This window comes from Myotis davidii, unplaced genomic scaffold (genome assembly GCF_000327345.1).
Source record: "Myotis davidii unplaced genomic scaffold, ASM32734v1 scaffold151, whole genome shotgun sequence".
Classification (NCBI taxonomy): domain Eukaryota; kingdom Metazoa; phylum Chordata; class Mammalia; order Chiroptera; family Vespertilionidae; genus Myotis; species Myotis davidii.
Genome location: NW_006285248.1, coordinates 2,323,716 through 2,349,864, shown reverse-complemented (window position 1 = coordinate 2,349,864; position 26,149 = coordinate 2,323,716). Strand labels below are relative to the sequence as shown.

The 26,149-nt window shown below is 44.7% G+C and overlaps 1 protein-coding gene across 8 annotated transcripts in view; it reads right to left on the bottom strand.

The window, feature by feature from the left end:
- The window catches only part of ZNF827 (zinc finger protein 827), a 167,221-nt gene that overhangs the window by 95,746 nt on the left and 45,326 nt on the right, over positions 1-26,149 (bottom strand). For all 8 annotated transcript variants that reach the window (XM_006755945.2, XM_015558891.1, XM_015558887.1 and 5 more), the window contains exons 4-5: positions 22,274-22,754; positions 5,354-5,587 (exon numbers count right to left, since the gene is read on the bottom strand). In XM_006755945.2, the coding sequence (XP_006756008.1) occupies positions 5,354-5,587; positions 22,274-22,754 (715 nt within the window). The remainder of the gene's footprint in view (positions 1-5,353; positions 5,588-22,273; positions 22,755-26,149) is intronic.

Below are 26,149 nucleotides of genomic sequence, written 5' to 3'. Positions count from 1 at the left end.
TGGAAATTTCTTTTGAGAGCCAAATTTTTTAAACTTAAACTATATAGATAGGTACACTGTTAATAACTTAATTAGGGTACTCCTAAGGCTTAGGAAGAGCCACACTCAAGGGGCCAAAGAGCCGCCTGTGGCTCGCGAGCCACAGTTTGCTGACCACAGGGGGAAGCTTCTTTCTCCTAAAAGAATGCCAACCTTGCCCAGGAACAACCATGCCACTTAACAGCAAAAAACACTGAAAACAGTAGTATTATCTGAGGCTCCTAATCAACACTCTCCTAACTTATTAGGTACATGTGTCCTTCTAAGAAAGGTTCCCAGGTACCATTATTTCATAATAAATTAAGAAGACTCTCCCCTTAAGAGATATGGTTCTTTTTGAAAAGTAAAATGTACATTCAGTAGAGATTTGCTCTCCATCAGCTTCAACCTAAGGCATTCTTTGCAGATGGACAAACTTATTTCTCTAGTTAACCCCTGCCTCAGCTCAGTGCTTCTGGAGACCAGCTGTCAGAATCACTGGTAGGGCTTGTGAAAACCACAGGGGTCAGCCAGGTGCAGAGAAGGCTCAGGAATGTGCATTTCTAACACTTCCCTGTGCTCCCCAACCTGTGCCGATGCTGCTGGTCTGTGGACTGTCCTTGGAGAAGCACCGCCTCAGACACACAGAGCTGGGGCTGCTGGGCAAGGTCCTGGCTGGGCAGGTCTTCCCGGAGAGTCCACCAGAAAGCAAACACCACCCAAAGGCCAAGACACATTTACATCTAATATTTAAATACCAGCAACCACCAACATCTGCTCCTCAACGCCTGTGGTTCATACTCATTGCTTATCTTCCTGGTCTCACACCACCCTCACTCTTGCCCACCCTACATGACACCACCCATGTCTGCCCAACATGCCCTTATCCCTAGATACAGGGGTTTCCACTGGTGGGCCCTGATCAGAGTGAGGCAACCTGCTAGAATTTGGAATTGGGACTAAGAATGTCTGCCGAGTTGCTCTTTTATATATATATATATATATTTCAGAGAGGAAAGGAGAGGGAGAGAGAGAGAGGCACATCAAGGATGCGGAAGAATCATTGGTCAGCTGCCTCCTGCACACCCCTCACTGGGGATCGAGCCTGCAACCTGGGCATATGCCCTGACCGGGAATTAAACTTTGAACTCCTGGTTCATACGTAGGTCAACACTCAACCATTGAGCCACGCCAGTCTGGCTAGTTGCCCTTTTGAACTCAGAAGCTGTTGGCATCACCACTTTCTACCAAGTGGTTGTGTAACAGAAAAAGTCCATCTGTAGGTGCAGAGAGAAGGAGGAACGATGTGGAGGGTTAGGGCCCCCTGGCTTCCATACAGTCCTCCAGCCCCTGGCTTCAGCAGACGACGGATGCCCTGCCCTTGGGTTCGCTCCATAAGTAACCCCAAACCTCCGTCTTCTATTAACTTCCTTCTTGCCAAAACTGGCTGAAGAGGATCTCTTATTTACACCAAAAGAGCCCTAATGAAAACTGTTAATAAAGTCCATCTTCAGGTACTTCTCTCCTCTGCTTCAGTTCACTCAGAGATTATATTTACCTGAAACTTCATCCTGCCCAAGTTCAACTGCTTCAACATCCCTCCCAGCTGAAGTCCGCGCTTATTTAGCTGATTCCCTGAACTCTGCGTCACTATGTATTTCAAATCCAGGGCCTGCTCGGATTCTCCTACTAGAGGCAATTATCATTTCTTTTCCTCTCCAACACTAGGCTGGGATAAATGAATATAAATCAGAAATGAATATAAATCCATTTGGTGTCCTTTTTTGCACATAGAAATAAGAAAACCAATAGACAGATTTCAAATTAAGGGCTGGATATGCAGTTTTACTTACCATGTTGGATAAATTTAAAGGTTTGGTTTTTCAATAATGTTTCTGAATAACTCTGGCTTTCCAGCTACTTATTTTTGTGGAATTACATTTTTAAATCACTGTTACCCGCTACTCCTAGGTACAACCATATACGTGGTACATTTTATATACGGATCCCCGTGTGAGCCCGTGGCTCCCCAAAGGGAGAAGAGAGCCTGACTTGATCTCTTTGAGTCTTGATGTTTCCTTCAAGCACAACAGAGATAACGCAGACCGGATTTGGTGCCTTTCGGCGTTAAGTCCTATCTGTGGTAACACCTCTGCTCCGTAAGTTTGCAAGGTCAACAGGCACCGCAAAACCGGAGTTTAATAGTGTGACTTGATTCCCTCAGTCTGTTGAATGTCATTTATTCTCTGTATTGAACTTCGGCCTGTTGACCTCCTTAAATCAAGACTTCTGGGAATTATCTTTGGCAACTACACGCTTAGCAGAAAAGTGTGATCATTTTGGCTGCCTCGTGTCAGATAACAACAGGTAGTCACGGGTGCCCAGTGGTTTCCCGGAGTGGCTTTCTTTCTTTATGGTAATCAGTTTATCCGGCCCAGTTGTCAGGCACTTGACTTCCCAATTAACAACTGACAAAGAACTCGAGCCACAGGAAGGAAGAAAACTCAGATGTCCCCAAACACGCAGCTAATGAAAAATGTAGTCTAGTCTCTAACGCATCTGTGTTTTCCCCATGAAATGTAAATTGTCCATTTGGAAAACAATATAAGTACAGAGGTTCCTCCACATAAGGGAAGGTTCACATGATATTTGACTGGGCCATGGGCCCAACATCCATTAAGGCGTTATCATAAATTAAAATGGGAATTGAAGCAGCCAACATTATTGACTAAGTCCCTCTTATTAATTCCATGAAAAGACCAAAAAGGCCTAAACTACCACAGGTCACAGCTTCCATCCTCCAGGAAAAACCCTTCATTCTACATCGTAGCTGTTCCTCGGGTCCAAACTGAAAGAAGGAAAAACATGTAGGATAATGCCCGGGCCGCCCTTTTCTCCCCCGACTCCTCCTGACCAGAAGGGTTTTCCCCAGCCTGACAGGATGCCAGCAGTAAGGCCTGGGGTCTCATGGGAGGTGCACCGGAGCAGCCCCGACTCGCTGCATAGATGCTTTGGGACTGAATGATTACCCTTGTCTATCCCATGGAAAAGGGGGTCTGAAGACCCTGGCAAGTCCTGTATTTGGATGTCTTTCAGGGCACAAACACTGAAATTGTTAAAGTTACAGCCTGAGGAAAGTCGGGGCAGCAGGGTTTTTCCTAACACCGTCCTCCTTCTGAGAGCGCTAATCTATCCATGCTAAGAAACTCCAATGTCCACCTTAAACCTAATCAAGGGTGAGTCCTCTTTGCCTTGCGGCTTCGGAATGATGGTGTTTGTTTTTAAGTCACATGCCCATACTGAGCACTAGCTTGGAGCTTCCTTTGCAGGGCACTAGAGAGTGGAAGCACGGAGCTCCAGGTGCCAGTCACTTCCTGCCCTGGCTTTCTCCTGACCAGACAGACATAAGCATCTGGAGGGTAGGTACTAGGATGCATATGTTTTTTGAACCAGGACTCTTGCACTGAGAATGCTGGGAAATTTTTTCAGGGCAAAAAATAGTTATCTTAGTCTTCAAAGACATTTTCACTTCCACACCACAAAGCAGGGCAGATGCCCTTTGGAAATGCGATCATATCGTCCATTCAACTATTGTTTAACCCACAGCACATGGACTCAATAAAACTCAACATAAACATTAAAAAGGCCACTTCTGTACACAGATGTCATCAAATGTGCGTGGCTGCATAGCCATATTCCATTTGAGGGACCTCATTAACGAGGAAATGATTTCCTACTTCATGACTCAATGCTCATCATCTGAAAGGATTAAGATAAAATGCTTTTATCTGAAAGAACATCTTTTTTGAAATCCCATTTTTGCATATTCTCTTTCGGGGCCACCCCAGCTTTCTCCGCTCACAATACTGGCTGCACAGCAAACTCTGAAATAGAAATATTATACACTAGACTCTTGCCAGCAGGAGGAGGAAGAGTCGCTGATAGAAGAGTTGAAGTCCCTGCAACATGAAAGCCTATGATATGGGAAGGAACCAGAGAGCTGGGTGGCCTCTCTGAATTGACTGAAAAAACAGCAAGCAGATTCCTCTTTGTCACCAGGCCTTTGACCCTGAGGGGAGGGTTCAAATGTATGAAAGTACGTTGGCTTGAAGATCATGTCTTTAAACTTTCACCAATCAGCCCAGCCTTGCTAAACCTCCCGTGTATAGGGGAAGCTACCCTATCATTGCCAAGTTTAGAAAAATGAAGCTACAGTAGTATGTAATGATGGTATTATATTTTATCTAAAATAAAGCACGCTCCCCTGAAGTCCCAGTGCATTTTGAATGAACACCAAAGGAAAGAATTATTAACTCCCCCCAATTGGCAAATACAGGAATTTCAACTGTTCTGATTGCAATGACTCGAAGTAAATCACTATTAAGCTCTTAACTTCCAACCTACTGGTCAACCAGAAACAGTCAGATTTGCTTGGGAAATTGCACAAGGAAGGGGCCCTACTGCACATCCTGCTTTCATCCTCCAACCACAGCAAATTCCAAACTGAAAACAGCTTTTGATTCATATTAGCATTTTGACTAGTATTTCTAAATATTATCTTTAAGCAGTTGTGAACAAAGGATGTGGTATGACTTGGTAAATATTGTTATTGATATAACTTTTCTTTCCATGTTCTGAAAGTCACACCTTTGAATCTAAAAGACACGAAATGTTTACCTGGTCCGAAGGGGACGGGGCAGGATAAGAGGCCGGGTACATAAATTTCAAGTTACTGGTACAATATGTTTTGCCAACATTTGATAGGCTGGGATTACATTTAGATACTAATTTAAAAAGTCATTCATCTTAAGGACTGAGATTAATTATTGCAGCATCCCATTATGAAATGTTCTATTTCTAACATCTCACTGCTACTCTATGGATAATTACTTTAAGTGCCATCTCAACTACTTATTAGGTTAAGAAAAATATTTTTAATGGTTCTTAAAGAATGTAAAGTGTAAATACACAAAAGATGCAGGGTCCTTTACTTGGGAAAAAAAATAGATAATCTGATCAATTAGCAGAAGTGCTTTGACTGTCACTAGAATCCATTTAAAATCATGACCTACAGCATCTTAGAAAGCAGCAGTGTTTTCCAACAACTTGCAGTCATATTTAGGTCGCACTTAATAGGGCAGATATACAGTGAACATCAGAAAACAAACTCATACACACAACACAGGAATTTAAGGCAAGTGATCAATAACCCCTGAATTCACCAACATAACGTGACAGTGCTGCCATTAGGCTAATTATGAGCCATGCAGGAAGCCACCTGGTTGGCTCCCAAATGAAATGAAGAGACGTGAGCATTTTAGAATAAAGCAAGTACCTGATAGTTTCATGAGAAGTTCAGAAGCTGCTTTGACTGACATGTCCCGCCTTAGCCCACTCCCCTTCCCTTCCTGGGCCTTCAGCGTGTCCTCAGAGATGCTTGGGGCTGACACTTCAGAGTCTGAGCTGAACACATAGCTGGACCGAGGCAAGGAGGCGCTGAGGGCCTCCTCTTCCTGGGGCTCCTCTTTCACTTGAAAGTTAAGATTCATGGGCTCCTTCTGATTTGCAGCTGTCAAAAGAAGAAAGGGATTATATATATATACATAGATATCAAAGGCCACTCCCCTCTTAGCTGCCCCCAACTTAATGAAGTATGGATGCACGATCACATTGTGCTAACAGCAGGAGGGACCACAACCTAATCAAAATCAGCTGTGCCCTGGGCACAAAGATACAATACACTCCATGAGCGCGTGGGCTTCTGAAACTTTCGAACCTATCCTATTCGAAATGTGCCTTTCTCTTTGGTCTCCCTCAAGGTCTTCTTTCCTGTCTATGTGGCTGCCTCCCTGGCTTATTTGCCTTCTCCCCACCAAATCCCATCATAGAATAAAGCCTTCAGGCAGTTATCCTGCCATAAAATATTGAATATAAACATGAGTCAGAGGCAACACCCACAGTGAAAACCTGGGGTGGAGTGTAAGGTGAGGATGGAGAATTTGCCAGAAAGAAAAGCTCAGACTAGAGAAATGTCGCCTTTACTTTGTTATATAAGCCAACACCACTGACCCACAAACAGTGGGACGTGCACTTGGCATTGTTTTGGGGTCCATGTCTATATAGCCCAAGTCATCTCTGAGTCCACATGGGTATTTTTTGTTAAAAGAAAATTCATTTTGGAATAATTTCAGATTTGCAGAGGAGTTGTAAAGATGGTTGGAAGAGTTCCCACATAGTCCTTCACCCAGCATTCCCGATGTTAACATCTGACCTAACCACGATGCATTTGTCAGAACTGAGAAATTCACATTGCTATGATCTAAACTCCAGATTTTATTCAGATTTCACTAGTGTTTCCACTTATGTCCTTTTTCCACGGTTCCTTTATAGCATGGTTGGTTGGTGTGGAGTGTGTGGTCAGGGCAGAGCTAGCTGGCCTATTATGGGATGGATTCTGTGGCTTGGTTACAGCAAACCACTGAGCTACATACCACTCAGGAAAGACCAAGAAGGAAGGCAAGCATCCTCTACTACCACTTGCAACTTTCACAGGCATCTTGCTTCCCTTTAAAAGGCCATGTGGTAGGCACTGTTAGGTTAGTTATATTGGGTGTGTCTGTCTTTTGAGAAAGAAGACCTCATCCTGATACAGAGTTCTCAATAACACCTAATAGAATGAGCCTTAAGCCCATTCACGCTTAACAAATAAGAGGAAGAAAAATACATCCCCAAAGCAAACACCTATCACCCCTTGCCCACCATCTGCCCCAGCCAATAGACACAGACACACAAAAAAGTCTTTCTTTCTACCCGTGCCCCTCTATGAATATATATTCTGGAATCACAGGTTCATACAGACTACCGTATTTGGAAACTGGGGCCCAAAGGCTCCACATGACATTTGGAAGTTTTACTACCAGAAAGAGGAAGAGTTAGGACTCGAACCTAGTCCATGGGCTGCCCATCTGGTGTCCCTGACCAACCTCCATCACACCACTCCTCCACCTCTGGTTCCTGTGTTATAACAACACTAATGCAACTTGACCTCCAGGTCTTTGATAAAATACGACCTTCTCAATGAAGTATCCTTTCAAAATTGCAACCCCTCCCCAGTACTCCCAGTCTCTCTTACTCTGCTTTAATCTTCCTTTTCTCCCTAAAATATAGGGTGTCCCAAAAATGCATGCACACACTCTGAACAATTATAAAGGCAGTGTTTATTAAAATACATTTCATTTTCAAAATTGAGCTACCAGCTGTTAAGGTGTGTATACATTTTTGGGGACACCCTGTATTTATCATCTCATAACATACTGTTTAAGATTGAATTGTGTTCCCCTCCCCCAAATCCATATGTGAAAGCCCTAAACCCCATTGTGACTGAATTTGGAGATAGGGAGGTACTTAAAGTTAAATGAGGCCATTAGGGTAGGACCCTAATCCAATATGACTGGTGCCCTTATAAGAAGAGAGACACATGTGAGGACAAAGCGAGAAGGTGGCCAACTTCAAGCCAAAGAGAGAAAGAGGCCGCAGAAGAAACCAAACTGGCCAGCACCTTGATCTTGGACCTTCAGCATTCAGAACTGTGAAAAATAAATTTCTACTGTTTCCATCACTTAGTGGTATTTTGCTATGGTAGCACAAACAGACTAATCACATAAAATATAATTTTCTTTTATGTTTCTCCTTTGTGATTTGTTCTTCATGAAGGCAATGATCTTTGTTTTAATGCTGATGAATCTTGAGTGCCTAGAACAGTGCCTGGAACATAGTAGGTGCTCATGATATATATTTGTTGAATGGGTAAAATACACTGGCCACAAATTAGTGACATCAGATGGCACTCCACTATTCCTTGTGGTAAACAAAAGTTAAGAATCTCAAAATAGTCCACCAAAGGCAATCGGAGGTGCTTTCTCAGAACTGATCATTATTTTGGGGGATAAAACCTTAGTTATAAAGTTAAGAGCTTTGTTGCCTACACTGCGGGCACTTACTGAGGTGTCTTTGAGGGATCACTTATACTCTGGCATTTCTAAGAGGGGAATCCAGACATCAAGGAAAGTGCCTAAAATCTGCCCATTTAGGGACAATGCCATCAGAATCTGAACCAAAGGGAACCAAGTCATTCTCTAGAGCAGTGGTTCTCAACCTTCCTAATGCCGCGACCCTTTAATACAGTTCCTCATGTTGTGGTGACCCCCAACCATAAAATTGTTTTCGTTGCTATTTCATAACTGTAATTTTGCTCCTGTTATGAATCGTAATGTAAATATCTGATATGCAGGATGTATTTTCATTGTTACAAATTGAACATAATGAAAGCATAGTGATTAATCACAAAAACAATATGTAATTATATATGTGTTTTCCGACGGTCTTAGGCGACCCCTGTGAAAGGGTCGTTCGACCCCCAAAGGGGTCGCGACCCACAGGTTGAGAACTGCTGCTCTAGAGCAATCTGCAACAAAAGTATGTATTCCCAACCGCAACCAGGAAGGCAGCTCCTGGGAAGACCGTTTATTTAGTGCATTTCTCCCCTTTCAACCACTGCCTGGGGGTTTGCTCACCACCTACCTCCTAAAGCTTCTCTTGCCCTCAGCCTTTCTTCCAGAACCCTTCACCAAACCTCTCCCAAGAGCATGCCAGTTAGTCACGGCAGAGTCATTAAACAGTGTACGGCCTAGTAAGTCTGTGACTTTGATTCTTTGGGAAGGAATAATATAAAGTGAATGGTTAGGTATTTTTAAGTGCTTCAATGCTATATCTTTTACTTTAAAACTTTTTAAAAGTCTAAGGTGAGGCTAGGAAAGATAAGAAACTACTGAGGTCCTAGGAGTAAATCCCAGTTCTAGAGAGGACACAGCCATTACACTGAGGCTCTGAAGCTATAAGGAGCTTCTACATGCCATGTAACCCATGAGGGGGAGAAAGGTATTCAGCACTGCTAGTACAGCCCAGATTTAACACAACTTCAAGGACACTTAACACAACACCAACAGGCAAGCAGGATGCTGCTGATTACAAATCTGCAAATCTTTCTACCTGCTTTTCATTCTAACAAGAATAGCATAAAACTGGTAACGTGCTGGGGAAATATAAGTGAAGTTAATGGCATGTCACAAAAGCGTGTGGGAGACACTCGTTTGCTCAAGTTTTCATTTCCCAAACATTTGGGCCCAAATAAAAGGTGTAAAACTGGAAATATGAAGGTTATCCTGCTTTCTTTCAATTACCAGAAATATTTACACTGAGAATACTATATAAAGCCTGTATTTTAACATTAATATGGCTAAATAATTACTATTGTTGTTTTGTTTTGTTTTATCCTCAAAAAACAAACCATTTCTTTCTTCAGAGAAAGTTAAAATTAAAGATATTTTCTTTTGGGCGTAGGGGGGATTGCTAAGGGAAAAGCAATCCTATCTGACTCACTGCATAGTCTTGACTTCATTCTTACACAATGAAGAGATTTGTGCACAATGACCTCAATTTGCAAAGGGCTTTCCCAGCACCTGCCTTGACTTCTGTGTGCATAACTTAAAGCTTCCAGATACTCCACTGTTTTTAAGAAGATACCGTAATATTTTTGTTTTTTTCATTTTATTTTTGTCACATTATTTTAGGAATTATTTATTGATTTGAGAAAGTTATCAGAATCCATCAGTAACTCAATGCAAGAGAAAAACTCAGGAAGTAAAGAGCTATTAGTGGTGCTGTTGTAATTACCTGGCTATTATTTAACAGGAAAGGAGGAAAGGGAAGCTCAGACAGACTCATGCCCAGCAAGGTCTGAGCGATGTGGGAAGGTGCTGGTCTGTCAATCACACCTGAAAGCAAGTCAGTGGCTGGAATGGGTGTGACCACTGCAAGAGAGCAAAACCGGAATATTCAAAACTTCCCAACAAAGGAAGTTCCTTCCTTCTCTTTCTCATGCCCTTGGTTCCTAGCTCTCCTGTGGCAGGGGGATGCGCTCCCCTGTGCCCACATGGTGCACGGCCACGGTGGACTCCACACATGGACTCATGGACTCTGATTAGCTTGGATGCTGAACCACACCTGGCTGCAACATGGAGCGGAAGCCCTGGACACTGGCTTTGTTTCTGGCTCTGCTGGAACCCCAGCTGCACCGTTTCCAGGACTGGCGCAAGGGGCAGGGGGCTTTGGAACTTGGGAAATGTAACCTCATACAAATAAAGTCTTCTTCCACATCCCATTCTCATTTCAGCGACGCCCCCAAAACCTCCACCCCACTCCGAGTGATAGGGGAGTTTGATTCTCGAGTAACATTAGGGCCTAATCTGTTATCTCCTTTTAGCTCTTTTTTTTCATGTTTAAATTTTAAATTTTTTCTTCAGATACTCCGCTGTTCACACAGTGAGGAAGCCCCACTCATCAAGAGGCCCCTTCTCTCACTGTTCAAACATGTGAGGGCCTGAGCCTAAATGATGCATATCTTACGTTTACACATTTAAGGGAGGTGGGCTGCCATTTAGAAGAAACAAGCTAGCTTTCTGAGGATTTATAGAGGATTCAAGATAAAGGCGAATATGGGGAAGGAGTGGAAGCCACTGGGGTAAAATGACTCCAAGTTGCTAATTCTAATGGGCAGGTGTTAATAAGTTATAAAAGAAATCCTTCTTTCAAGTAAGGTGTCATCGATTCTCCTAAAGATTTCTCCCATGAACAACGCCCCCCCCTTTAGAAAAATTCTATATAACTTCCATAAAGGCCATAATTTGTTTTAATAATGCATATAACTAGCATTTGAATAGTTAATCAGGAATTAATCCATCAACCACAGAAGATAAGGATCATTATTATCTTCATTTTAGAGTCAAGGAAACTAAGGTCCCAAGAAGTTAACAGACTGACCCTGCCTCCTCCCCGACCCCTTCAAAAAAACAAACTCACAGGACCTCTAGACTCTAGGGTTTCTGACTGAAAATACACCCAAGTTCTCTCCTTTCTCTCCAAGAAAACCCAAGCTTCTTTATGAAAGATGCTAACCTAAGAGGTTGGACTGTGGGCTTAGTAAATAAGTGATATGGAGTGAACTACACATCGTACATGAGAAAGGGGAGGGTGCGGTGCAACCTGAAGGGAGGGGACATTTTCTGAAAGGAGAAAATTTTGTGAACATTTGACTAAGAGGTGGAAGAGGAGAAACCAACTGCAACATGGCCGCTTCTGTTCTGTCCTGCCGGGCCCCTCTGGTGAAGGAAAACATTTTCCTTGAGTTTAATAAGACGGAGCTCTCTTTCAGTCCAGAGTCTAGCAATTTTTCAAATTCTGAGCTGTTACACGAAAAAGCTAGACCAAGGAGAGTTTTATTAGCTACCTCACCCTAAAGCAGAGCCAAAGACTCTCAGAGTTAGAAGGGACTGTGGATCAGTGGTTTTCAAACAGTGTTCCAAGGAACCCTAGGGTATGCTTCAGGGGTTCCAAATGTTTGTTTCAAATGTAAGATTATTTTAAAATTAGTTCTCCATTTGGTTTGAAAATTAATATAAAATTTAATTGTAAAATGTGCACCCCCCAGCTGCATTATCCAAGATGTCAATTAGAAACCACTAATACGTTAACTTGTGTTGATAAGTTCATTTGGAGATCACTAAAATGTTAACTTGCAATGATAAGTTAATTGAGTTTTATGTATCACTTGTAATGCAGTTTTTGCTGCTCTCATGAAAGTGTTAGAGCAGCGGTTCTCAACCTATGGGTTGAGACCCCTTTGGTGGTTAAACGACCCTTTCACAGGGGTCGCCTAAGACCATCCTGCATATCAGATATTTACATTACGATTCATAACAGTAGCAACATTACAGTTATGAAGTAGCCACAAAAATAATTTTATGGTTGGGTCACAACATGAGGAACTGTATTTAAAGGGCCAGAAGGTTGAGAACCACTGTGTTAGAGTTTTAGTAATCAATCATGAATAAGGAAGTGGCTGGCTATCTTTCAAGAAATTCACACCGGGGCATGTGTATCCATGTAAAACTACACACCCAGCGTACACCTAGAGTCCATGGGCATTCCCTCAATCAGGCTTTCTCAACCTTGGCACCACTGACATTCTGGGCTGGATAATTTGCTATGAGACTGTCTTGCACATTATAGAATACTGAGCAGCATCCCTGGCCTCTCTACCCCTAGATGCCAATAGACTTTCCAGCTATGACAGCAAAAAAGTTTTCCAGACATTGCCAACCGTCCCCTGGGCACACTTCTGGTTGAGAACCACTGCCTTAAATTAAATGCCAGGGCAGGTCTAAGTGTACCTGCTTTGGTGAAGCTCCTGATGGTGGCTGATAGGCTTATGTAGACACAGAGAGACAGCTGGCTCTGTCATTTATAGAGCACTTACCACGGGCCAGGGAGCATGCGAGGTGTTTACTTGGGTTAATGTCTCTGATCAATCCTCACAACAATCCTTTGAAGTAGGTACTACTATTGTCTCCATTTTGCAGATGAGAAGCTGAGACTAGAGATGAAATAAATTTCCAAATAACAGTTTACTGACGAATAACCAAGTAGTTACTACAGAATGATAGATGGCTTTAGTGTGTATTGAATGTTGCAGATGCTTCCTATTTGCCCTTCATTATGATAAGGCATGAGGGCAGTTGCTAAATATTGTTAACTTTGAAACAAAATTTTATTATTATTATATTCTTCTTTCAAGTATCTGAATACATTCCAGTGAAGGGATTCTAAGATTAAAGGTGAGTTCCTTGAAATCTGACCTCATTTACCACAACATTTCCCTGTGTAAATGGTGTTTCTCGAATCTGCAATAAGCAAAATAAATTTAGAAATATACTAGGTGTGCCGAAACCGGTTTGGCTCAGTGGATAGAGCGTCAGCCTGCGGACTGAAAGGTCCAGGGTTCGATTCCGGTCAAGGGCATGTACCTGGGTTGCGGGCACATCCCCAGTAGGAGATGTGCAGGAGGTAGCTGGTCGATGTTTCTCTCTCATCGATGTTTCTGACTCTCTCTCTCCCTCCCTCTCTGTAAAAAAATCAATAAAAAATATATTTTTTTAAAAAAAGAAATATACTAGGTGCTTCACCTAGTAGACTCAAGGCTTCACTTGATCATAACACTAATTTCATATTTTTTTAATTACCCAATAGTGACTGTTTTCTTAATTATGTGGCTTTTTAAGTAAATAAATGTAATAAATGTGAACTTTAAAAATAAAGTTATATTTAAAAATATATGTTTTATGTGTTTTATATGTTGAGTCTGCTCTTAAGACTTTTTTTTTGGAGGGGTGAGGGGGGAGAATGGGTTTACTGTTTAAAATACAAGCCAACGAAATAAGCATCATTACTGCTTTCCACTCCCTTATTTTACAATCAGAAATCAGAGGACGATTTGGCCTTTTTAAAACCACACAGCTTGTTGGCAACAGAACCAGAATCAGAGCCCAGATCTCCAGATCACAAACCAAAGCTGTTCCCTTGTAAGTGTATGAAAGTGCGTATGACCAGCCTGGGAAGCAGGGCTTTGTTGATAATTTGATATTTTTAAGTGAGAAAAAAATAAAAAATAAACTGCCTTCTAAAATCGTAAGGAAAGGCAAGATTTGATTAAATAATAACAACAGTGGAGTATTACTTTTAGATGTTAAGCATATTATATCTAAATAGAATGTTCAAAACATTAGCTGAATATTTTTAAGCCTTGCTCTCCAATAAGGTAAACTATTTAATTTGCCTTAAGTAGTTCTGTAATTAGTGCTTAGTGACGTTTTAAGCATCTCATATTTTTCATTAATGCCCACCTGAGCTAATACTTGGCCACATTTCAGGATCTATGTCTCAAACCAAGGCTGCACAGGTCATCAACAAGGGCCACTGCAGTTACAGACAGGGTGACAAAGGAAACAAAACAGCCCCTGGAGCGGGGTCAAGAAGAGTGACAATGAGTGGTGCCTCAAGAACGTTAGCATAAATAAATAAGTAAGGTTTTTCTCTCTGTACTTAACTACTAAACCCAACACATAATGAGCAAAAGTAGCTATTTGCAGTAATCCACTTAACAGACAGGATATCTCCCTTGTCAAAAGCAGGAAGGACAAGTCCTGGAAAACCCATCAAGCTGGGAGTGAATGTGAAAGAAAGCTGTGCGTTAAATTCATACTATTCAACCCAAAGAATGAAATGTATGAACAGCGAGAAATGATTGGAGATTAGAGAAACGGAAGCCTAAAGATTGGATAATATATTTCCAACACTTTTCAGGGAAGTCTGTGACCATCTGCCCCAAATGACATCTCCTCTTGATTGCTACACTTGTCATTTTCGATTATTATCCCAACATTCTGGCTTGTGCATCCGTTTTTTAAGCGAGGTTTGTTACTACGGAACACCCAGAGAACCTGCAGAACTCCGGGCTGAGGTAGACGGTGAAGTGTCCGTAATGAGGTCCCTCCCTGACAGCCCTTCCTTTGCAATGAGACGCTGCAGCTCCTCCCGTGAAGAGGTGGAGTGGGTGTTTCCACTCCGTGAATCTGGGCTGGACTTGGGACTTGCTCGGGTCAACAGAAGGTGATGGAAGTGACCTTGGGCCAGTTCTTAGCCGAGCCTCCAGAAATCTTGTGCCCTTTGGCCCGCTCCTTGGAACCGGCCCAGCTGCGTGTGACTGAGCCTGGGCCCGCCCACTGAAGGACAAGGGACCCTGGGAGCAGAGAGCAGCCATCCCAGCTGAGGCCACCTGAGACCAGCTAGCCCCCAGCCATGCCCAGATTGCCAATCCATAAAATCATAAAGGAAGAAAATGGTTATTGTTTTGAGCTGATAAACTCTGGAAAAGTTTGTTCCTTAACTAACAGTGTGATGGACTCTAGTTCCTAGACCTGGTGCTACAAGCTGAGGTCCAGGAACATAAGACGTGAGGACCCCAAGGTACTCAGACCCTTTGGGGCTCCCTTGACATGGCCTGCTTACTTTCCATAGACCACACTCTACTCCATCTCCTTTCTTATAGCATGTGGAAGTGACTGTGAATCTGCAAATCTTTTTCAAGTGAAGTAATATCACAACCTCTGAAAACCTGACTTCCAGAATATGAGTAATGGAATATTTTTCTTATAACCCATCATGGAATGCTCTGTGGATGGTAAGAGATAAAGATGTTACAAAAGAAACATCCCCCTCTCCTCCTCCCAACCCTCCAACTTGAAATAGTTGAAAAGCAAGACTAATACACAGCAATAGAAAGAACTAGTCATAATACAAGCACCAACCAGGGTGATAAAGACTCTAAGTATCACTGGTATTCACAATGGGGGCGGGGTGGGGGAGCACTAAAGACCCGAATAATAGGAAACAGTTTTACTCAAGAAATGGGAGCTATTCTTGGAAGGATGACCAGGGTTTGCAAGGGCCAGGCGGTAGGGGGAGCATATCACAGGGATGGAGCCTGAGCTTGCTAGAACTGCTCTACAAAGATACAGAAAGAACCACTGTGGGTCAGAAGTGGATGAAAATAGTTATTTTAGCTTTAATCACATTATTACTTATTTTTATAAAAATTCCTGCTTCCCATTGTATCTAACAGGAGGAAGACACAGGGGACTCCACAGTTCAAATGACCAGACCCCTGAGCAACAAAGGTAATGAAATGGAAATAAGAGGGCTTCTAGAGAAGTGGGGATAGGGTTACTCAGTGGACAGGAGCAGGTGGGGGCATAACCTGACACAAGAAGCATTAGAAGAAGGGTCCTCCAGAATGCTTGGAGGGCCTGGAGGTGGGGGGCAGCTGAGGTGGAGAAGGCGTCGGGCAGGGAGGGAGCTGGAGTGGCAAGCTGTCTAGGTTTGAGGTGATAGCCAGGAAGGGTTGCACCTGTAGCGATGGATTGTAGATCTATTTTGAAGACACAAAAAAGTTTACTCAGATTAGCGGCTGAATTAGCATGTAGAAATGATGCCATGGTTTGAAGCCAAGGAAAATAAACAGTGAAGCAGACGAAGGTCAAAAGCAGTTTGCTCAACTGAGAAAAAAAAAAAAAAAAAGGTAATAGCAAATAAAGTGGTCATTTGCCAAGGTCTTGCAATTAGGATCTTTGTTCTGTCCGTGGAGCTGAAGTCTTTAAGCCTCAGCTTCCTCATCTACAAAATAGGTTTAACATCACTGACCCCACAGGGCTGTTGGGAGGATTAAGTGAGAAACTACAAGAGGTTGTGGGCACAGCGCCTGGCTCACTGTAAACACAATTGATTAGTAATAATGCTTATAATAATAGTAGATTAGTAACAACAGCAGTAAGTAGAAGAAAGTGTACTTCTCAGGGAAGGAAAAAATGAACTGGATTCCATTTTGCAGAAATGTAGACTTGGATAAGTTTTCCCAGGAGTCTATCAAGGTAAAAAAAAAAAAATATATTCTGTGGGCAATTCTAGAAGGAGGAGTGCTCTGTCCAGCACGGTGAGGAAAGATCTGGATTCCAGTCTTGACCCATTTACAGGATGTACACCAAGTCCTAGTTTCCTCATATACATGCTTGTTACTAGACAATATATTTGGAAATACAGTAGAAAGCTCTACAGAAATATAAACTGGCCTTATTGCTACTAATCTATTTGCATGAAATAATTAAATAATGCCTACAAGTATTAATGCCACTTCCAATGACATCAAGCACACAACACGCATGCTGGGGACCCCAGCTAACTCTACAACAAGGGACAGAGGGCAGAGCCAGGTTCCGGTGTCGCTGCTTCCTTAATGATTTGGGGTGTAGGCATCCTGAGGGAGGGAACGCTGAAGCCAGGCCCCCTGAATTAGAACCCCAGCTCCACCACATGTGAGCTGTGTAAACCTGGGAAAGTCTCTTAACCTCTGTTTCTTAGTTTTCATCTGTAAAATGGGAGTACTATCTTGCCACAGGGTTGCTATGAAATTCAAATGTGTTATGGAATAAAGTAAACACGGTATAAATGACTGTTAAGGGGGAAAAAAGAAACAATGAGTAAATGTCACAAAGTCCCCATCTATGGTTGGGGATCCATCCAAGCTCTCTTGTCATGCTAGCTGCTCCTTTCCGTGACCCAGATCAGCCCGGGTGTCACGGAGTAGCAAGTCACTGGAAAACAGAAGGGCATCACACTCTCCCTCTCACAGGGCTCACCACCAGGGTCAGCAATAAAATCCAGGGTTTCAGGCTGCCTGCATGTAGACGGCCCCTAAACGCAGCTTGTGACACCGGGAATTTTAGGCACATGGTCAGCGAGTGCCCAGCATGAGAAAAGCGAGGCAGGGTTAAAAAGAAGGGCCAAACTGAAGACGCAAAGGAAGGTTTGTCCAAGATAAACCAAACCCACTGGGGAAGGTACCTAGGTGTGGGTGTGGGGGAGCCACTGGCACCGAAGTCTTAGGGCGCGAATGGCCCAAGGATGGCATTTACTTGAAAGAAGGTTTCTGTGTTCAGATGTTTCACAGAAAGCCAATCAGAGCCACCAGGTTTACTGGGCATCTCCCATGCCTCCTCCAGCAGCACAAACCAATGTATGGCAGCATAGGGGAGTGGCCAATCATAGACTAACCATACTGTCACAACAGGAGCATAAAACTGTACAAAATCGATGGAAGCGGCAGAACAAAGGCCTATGGGACGCAACTACATTCACCAGTTCCCACTCATTTACACAAGAAAACTTTTGCTGTTTGTGGCTGCGCTCCTAATAAATTAAACATCAGCTTGTGCCTATATGTGAGTCCTCGTTAAAATGACTTCGGCCTTAATTCTATGAAATTAATAGAATGTGGGAGCCTGTTTTTTAAAAAAATGATTTTTGCCCGCTTCCAAATTAAAAATAGTTGAAATGACTTGTATCTTTTATTTTCGAAAGCCAGAGACAAAACGCTATTCCCAGCCAACAACGGAGGTGCCAAGTTTCTGTCAGCTCCTCGGTTATAATTTGGAGAGCGAGAATTCAATTATGTATCTTGAAGAGTGTAGTTTTCAGAGAGAGACATGATGTAAGGCCAGAGCAGGCAACTGTTACTCAGGCTTCAAGCAACGACACTCCCAGGCCCTCAATGTTCCAGGAGTCTTGAGACTTTCTAGTTCTAACTAGAGAACATTAAGATGTTTCTTCTAATTCTGGCATGGGGCCCCATGAGGAGAAACACGGGGTTTCATGACCATGACTCACCCAGGCCTCTCATGCACGTCAACCTTGACCTACGGTGCATGCCTCAGACCCAGAGCACACCACGCCCCTTTCAGGGTCTGGGATACAGAGGAGGGAAGAGAGCTGCATGGAAAAATACTGCACCAGGTATCAAGTTTCTATTTCACATCAGTGGTCCTCAGTCCTGGTCACATGTTAGAAACATTTGAGGATTTTAAAGAGAATACCAATGATTAGCCCCTATTCTAGACCAATTAAATCATGATTTCTGGGAGTGGGGGTAGGCCCTGGCATTAAAAAACAACTACATAGCCCTAGCTGGTTTTGCTCAGTGGATAGAGCGTTGGCCTGCGGACTGTAGGGTCCGATTCCAGTCAAGGGCACCTGTCCAGGTTGCGGGCTCCATCCTCAGTAGGGGGCATGCAGGAGGCAGCTGATCAATGATTCTCTCTCATCATTGATGTTTCTCTCTCTCTCTCCCTTCCTTTCTGAAATCAACAAAAATATATTTTAAACAACAACAATATAAAAACTCCAGCGTTAGAACTGAGGCTGGAAGCTGGATCATGGGGAGAAGGCCCAGAAGAGCAGGAACCTGCTCTGAGGTCAGGTGAGCACCTCTCCCCTGCTCCCCGCCCCGACCGGCAGCGGCCTGCATAGGCCTTCAGGCTCCCAGGAAAGATCTATGCAAACACCCAGAGCTGCAGCATCCGAGACCTGCCTTCCAGGCCAAACCCTCTGCGAAGCTGACAAAATTATTTTTTCTCTTAGACCAGAAAGCCAGGGGCAGGGGCTGCCCCGTTCTCTTCCCTGAATCAATTATGGTGCTGAGCCTGGACAGCTTTGGTCCCAGGGAGCAGCATTAATCTTGCAGGACCGAGGAATGTTAAGTGTGGGCTCGGGCAGAAGAAGAGTTAGTTGATGATCCGGAGAAGGGATTTGATTTCACAATCACATACGCTGGGAAACGTCAAAATCGGGGCAGGGGTGGGAGGAGGATTTAGAGTCCGTTTAAAAGAGCATTCCACCCTTGTTCTTTAATCCCACTGGGTTCCCTTAAGTCATCTTTATGCTCAGCTTTAGTGGAAGGAGCAAGAAAGACTCCCCTTAATAACCAGGCAAGAAAGAATCAAGTGTTTTCCCTCTCTCGTTTGGAAACAAGTAGGTGTGTCCACGCTTGAATTTGTCACTGTGCTCCATTTCTGCAGACAGTGATGCGGCTGGCACCGGGGCTCGCAAGCTCCATGCCCACAAACAGCTGCACCCTCCGGTCCCAGCAGGTGCACGCGCAGAGCCCAGCTAAAATTCGTCGCCAGAACAATGGAGCCCTTATGACGCTGAGGGACAAGGCCCGATGCTCACCACGGCTGCACTACATTTGATGAGGGAAGGAGCTAGAAACTCAGCCTCAGTTCTCTGGGGTTGGGCCCTTTGGTCCCAGGATCAGAGCCACAGACACAGCCAGGCACAGCACCAAGGCGGCAGCAGCTATCAATGATAGGGCTCGACCCACCGAAGAGTTGGTGGAATTAAAACACACACACACACACACACACACACACAATCCCTCCAGAAAATGTATCCTCCTCCTTTTAACACATCTTCTCCTCCCGGGGGCTGCATTGCCACAGTCACCAAGTTTACATTCACATCCAAATATGCACACACACAAAAAATTACCGATGCATCTCACTCCCTGGTGACTTTGTAACAGGTTGCTAGGTAACAGTGCACACAAGTCAGGTTTCAGGACCTTCCGTAAGCCACCATAAAAATCGCTGCATGGGCCTTTTGCATAAACAGTGTGCATTTGTTATCTGTTTTCTCCTGCCGATTGATCGGTCGGCAAATACTTCGACTGCCAAACCGTAAACAAGTCCCCGTCGATAGCTAGCTGAGAAAATAGATCACAACGTGAGGCTTTGGTGCACGTTTTTACCCCAGGCTACCAACTGGCTTCTTTGCTGGGGAAGCTCCTGTTTGCAATTCTGGTTCCCAGCAGCCCCAGGCCTTCTGTTACGCTCCCTGAGACGGGGCTGGAGCTAGTGATAGCCGGGTGTGGGGCACCCAGGGCTGGGCCAAGCAGGAGTGGTCTATCTATTGCACACCAGGTACTTTACCCAATCCTCCTTTCATCCCTTCCTGCAGCTTTGAAAACGTCCCAAGGTGGTGGAGTAAAGGGAATAACCCCTTCCTGGGAGTTACTCACCCCCACTTAGTTTTCCCGTTAGTAAGGAGATGTCCCTGCCACCTCCCATCTAAGCTAGGCTAAGTGAATATGCCATTTGCATTCCGTTTTTTGGCACTAGAAGAACCCAGAAAAGGAGCCCCTTGTGCTGTCCTGTCGGCGGGAGAGACCATCAAGGAAGGACCAAAGATCCTCCAGAAGGGAAAACTAAAGTGTCAGAAGCAAAAGGGACATTGGAAGCTGCATTCCCCTGTGCTCCTGCCCCCCCCCCCCCTGCCCCATTTTCAAAAACGTTTCAATATAAAACCCAAAGTCCCTAAAAGCTCAGTTTCCCCTAGATGAGCTGGAAGAGAAGGGGGGAGTAGAGAGCCCCCTGTCCGTCTGTGCTGCAGTCAGACGCACTCTAATCCCTGGGACTTGATCGTGCCCAGCATAGGACTGCCTCCCTCCCCTCACATGCACGCACACACGGCAGGTCTGGGTGCCCCACGGAACACTCTCTGCTCTCTTTTCCTCCACAGCTCATTTCTGTGACGCCTCATTTCCATCCCCTACCTTTTCTCATTTCTTCCAACTAGTGTCACGCGCTCCTGAGGGGCAGAGATCTGGGGTGACGGGGACAATCCAAAAGACCCTGACTGCGGTGTCCCTGAGCACAGGGTCTTCAGAATGACGCTGAACCTCTAATGCACCTGGCAATGACATTTAGTGAAACGCGACTCACAGTCCATTTAAAGGAAGACGGTGACCAATTATTCTCCATTTAAAAGGCTATTGTCAATCTCCAAAGAGCTGAAATGGCATTTGGAAATCATCCTGGGGACTGCAAGACAGAACCAATGCTCAGCCGACCTTTCCCCACCCTCCACGTCGCCTTTAAAATTTAAAATCATACTTTTAAAAAAATGGAATGCGTAGCAGTGCAATCCCAGGACACATTTCCTCATTCCAAAAGGGAGTCAGGAAAAATAGCCTTCTTCAACGTTGCAACCTGTTCTACTACACAACTTAAAGAAACTGAAAACAAAAACAACAAAAAAGTAAAAGAAATATAACATATAATTTGATGGTCAAAGTAGTATTAATCAATAAGGATAATTTTTTTATAACTTCTCCATATTCTTTTCAAATGGCATTGGGGCAGTTGGAAAAAAATGTTTAAAAAATTATATTCCACTTATTTGAGGTATCCAGAGTAGTCAAATTGACAGAGACAGAAGGTGGAAGAGTGCTTATCAGGAGTTGGGGGCGTGAGGGATGGGGAGTTCTTGTTTAATGGGAAGATGGAAGTGTCTGGAGATGGATGGTGATGACGGTTATATAACAATGTGAATGTACTTCATGCCAAAGAACTGTACTTAAAAAGGGTCAATTTCATGTTGGGTATGTTTTACCATAATAAAATGTTTCCTGCTGGAAAAACATTTTACGATAATCTTTATCATTTAATCAAATTTCCAAAGTCTCTACATCCTAATAGTCTCTGTACATATGTCCTTAAAAAAATCGTTTAAATTAAAAACAAACAAAAAACTTGAATAATGCAAAATGAGACGTTCCACACAAGCACGGTAAAGAACCCAATGCAGAGACAGGTTACATAGAGGCCAAGGTCACATGAAGAACTGCCATCAACCGGGCTCACCATTGCCCCTTCCCCCACAACAAGAGCCCATAAAGGAGTAAAACCAGAAGGACATCGGCAATCTCTGCTGCTTCCAGACCCCAAATCATAGCAATGCCTACACCCAAAGGAAAAAGGCAAGAACATGTATGAAGGTGCTGACCATTAGAATTTAAAGGGACCTCAAAGTCACCTAGTCCTACCAGTTGATTTGACAGATGAGAGCACTGGTAGAGAAGGAGAGAGAGAGAGGGAGAGAGAGAGAGGGAATGAATACAACCCTATTCAAGTACCTGACAGCTTCATGAGAAAATCAGACGCCATCTTAACAGAGATGTCCTGGCTGAACAATGCTGACGCACTGTTGGCCACATACTCGGAGGGGTCTTTCAGCTTTGTGTGGTTGGCCGGCCTGTCGGCAGCATTCAGGGGAAAGGAGGCTGGCAGGCCGTTATCTTCCTTGGGCTCCTCCTTCACCAGCAAAGGCGAGACGCCAGCCCCACCCTGGCTAGTCCTCTCTGGAGTGCTGGCCGGCATCATGGTCCCCACTAGCTCTGTCCCTCCTGCTTCCCTGTGCTGCCCCAGGCAGGCACTGTCACTGAGGTGGGGCGATCCCTTGACATCTGGGTCTGGGATCTCCTCCTTCACCTTGGCTTCTGTCCTCAGGAAGTGCTGGTGGCAGCGCATGTGGAGCTTCAGGCTGAAGTGGCGCGAGGAAGTGAAAGGGCACAGCTGGCACTGAAAGGTTTCTCCCCGGTCCTGGTGCTGATGAACCTGGCGGAGAAGCAAGAACAGTGAGCTGTCCACCGCGTGCTTACTGGAACTGCCTGGGGGTGCACACTCATCATCAACTAGTCTCCACCCCGACAAAGGGCTGGCCCCGGAGAATAAATAACCAGAGGGGAGCATCTCATGACTGCGCTCCGGGTGATGAGGTCGCCTCAAAACATAAAGTGTATCCATGTAGGGGAAGAGTTTGCTAATAGAGCCAGGCTCACGACAGAGGTGCTGTCAGTCTGCGGAGGCCATCGGGGGTAAAATCCTCTTAAGGGTCTAGTCATCCAATCTCACTCGATGTCTTCAGAGAAAATATTATAAACCCAGCAGAATGCACACTTACCTAATTACTAGCTGGGGGTCAAAAGAGGTCACCTGTCAGGTAATTCCTCTCTTCATAATAACGCTTTGCATGTTCCCAATGACTGTCACCCAGAGAATTAGTGATGTTTTGCAAAAATAATTTCAATTTTTCAAAATGCTTTTCTAGATAATTAAGAATGTGGAAAATAATGGCTCCAGGGTATTCCCATTTCGTAGACAGTGAAATTGAGACCTGGGATTGAGTAGCTTGAATAAAATTACAAGTGAAGAAAGTCAAGTGGGGTGCGGGGAGAACCAGGGCCTGGTCCCCACCAAGGATTCTCGGCGAGACAAAGCCAGTGTTTCCCACCCTGGTGACCCTGTGCTCAGATCCTGAGGTTTGCAGTGAAAGAGAGCCCAGAGGACGTGGCTCAGTGGTTGAGTGTAGACCTATGAACCAGGAGGTCACGGTTTGATTCCTCGTCAGGGCACATGTCTAGGTTGTGGGCTTGATCCCCAGGAGGGGGTGTGCAGGTGGGAGCCAATCAATGATTCTCTCTCATCTTTGATGTTTCTCTCTCTCTCTCCCTCTCCCTTCTTCTCTGAAATCAATCCTATCCTATATAATAAAACACTAATATGCAAATCAACTGACTAGCAGAATGACCAGTTGCTATGATGCCCACTGACCACCAGGGGGCAGATGCTCAACACAGAAGCTGCCCCTTAGTGGTCGATGTGCTCCCACAGCGGGAGCGCCACTCAGCCAGAAGCTGGGCTCATGGCTGGCAAGTGCAGTGGGTGGTAAGGAGAGAGGGGTCCTCCCAAGACTGTGAGAGGGCACAGGCCAGGCTGAGGGAACCGCCCCCCCGCCTGCCCCCACCCAGTGCATGAATTTCGTGCACTGGGCCTCTAGTAAAAATATATTTAAAAAAAGAAAAAGAATGCAGACTTTGAAATCCAGTTTGTCTTGCTTGCACATATATACCTGTAAAAACTGAGAGGAGATTTTTTCCCTTTCTGTCACTCCCAAATTTAGAGCTTGAAAAAGCAAGGAAATCATTGCATTGGCCTGAGCCAGGCTCCGTCCGAGCTGGCCAGTGCTCACAAGCTTGTTAACTCCCCCTTTCATCTCTGCCAATGCCTCAGCGCTGACCTGCTGCACCCTGCTATTTCAGGACTGGCCCTCCCTGCGTCAAAACTGCCAATTGTGTAGATTTGGGCCAAATGATTTGGGGAGTTGTGTGCTCCGGACAAACAAGTCAGGGGTTGGAATTCAAAGCCAAAACCAAACTGACACCCCACCCGTCAGGGGTGACCTGAGTGGGATTTGAACCCAGGTCTCAAGAAGGTTAAAAGCCAGTTCGTTAATCCACTGAACCACCTGGCCCCTCGGCGGAGGCTGCCTCTCCAAGAAAGCAAGTTTTACTACAGCTGTTTATGCATTCTGAATGCAATCCAAAAGTATTATTCACCAGCCAAAACATACTTTTAAATAATGTTAAGTGACCAACAAAAGCAAAGAAATTAAACGTTAATGGTGAGATCCTGTCGCTACAGCACCCCACTGTGGCTTTTTGAAAAAAACAACAGAAGAGATTCTGGGTCCCCCAAAGCATGACTTTCTCAACAAAAATCTCCATATTAACTTAAATTCAGTGGCCTTGCTCCCAAAAGCCTTACCCTACCAGGTCTAGGGGTGGGGGCGCTGGGTTGGGATTCCACACTGTCACACCATCACTGGCTGTGAGCATCATCACCCCTCTCTGTTCCTTTTTAACAAAGGGATTTCACTCTGGCGCTGATGGGTTCATTTGTTTTCTCACTGAATCGTAAGATTTCCCTGCCACCTCTCTACTCAATTCACGCAGAAGCAGGCACCTGGGATCAGGTCACCACCCCAGGAGACCCTGGCAGGTGCTGCCCACAGCCTGCCCTGCAATCGGGTGGTAAAGGTCACCAGGCAGGAAGCTTGGGGGTGGGGAGGATTCCTGAGAATTCCATTTCAGAAGTGTCCTTACATCCACTGACCCGGGAGAGGACAGGAGCAAATCCAAGTACAGAAGCTCCCGCAGCAGCTTCTGGAAGAAGGAAAAGCACCGAGAGTGAGCACAGTTCTGGAGCCAAAGGGGAGCCTGGCTGGAACAGAGTCTGCGTGCAAGTGTTTGACCAGGCAGGCGGCTTTCCCACCAGGTCCTGCTGCATTCAGTTGTGGCGAAAATTTGGTGACCGTTTAAGGAAAACCAGTGAATGTGGACCTGACTTTCGCATTTACAATTATATTTGAGCTATACCTTCCCCAAGGGGCTAGGGACCACATTTGACCTTGGAGAGGTTTTAGTTCCAACCTCTCCAGACCAGAAAGCGCTTTCTGTTACCATTTTTATTCTCTTTAGCTTAACACGGACTTCAAAATCCCTCTTACTGCCCTGACCGGTTTGGCTCGGTGGATAGAACGTTGGTCTGCAGACTGAAAGGTTCCAGGTTCGATTCCAGTCAAAGGGCATGTACGTTGGTTGCGGGCACATCCCCAGTAGGGGGTGTGCAGGAGGCAGCTGATCGATGTTTCTCTCATTGATCTTTCTAACTCTCTAGCCCACTCCCTTCCGCTCTGTAAAAAAATCAATAAAATATATTTTTTTAAAAGAATCCCTCTTACTCCGCTCAAGAGAGAGCTCACTTGTCTGAAGCATGTCATTCTTTCCAGGCCACATGGCGCTGTCCTTACTGACTGGTCATTCTGCCAGAAAAGCACATCCCCACCCTAAGGGGTGGGACGTGAAGGTGCTGTTATATCATTAGGTCCATCTCCTCAGTCGGATGAATAGGAGGAGACCTTGGGAAACATCTACTCCACTGCCCTTGGGGGGCCTGGCCAGCCGGCAAGGGGCTTACCCACGCGTCCCAGCTCCTTAGATGGCAGGTCCGAGACCAGCAGAACTCGGTGCCCTAACTCTTCCACTCTCTTGCCATTCCTTCACCCACGTTCTGTATCTTAGCAGTCCTCCTCACCCTTTCTTTCCAATTTCAGCTTATGAATTTCCTATTTAATCCCTGTATGCTCAGTCATCCAGGAAAGTTGTAAAAGA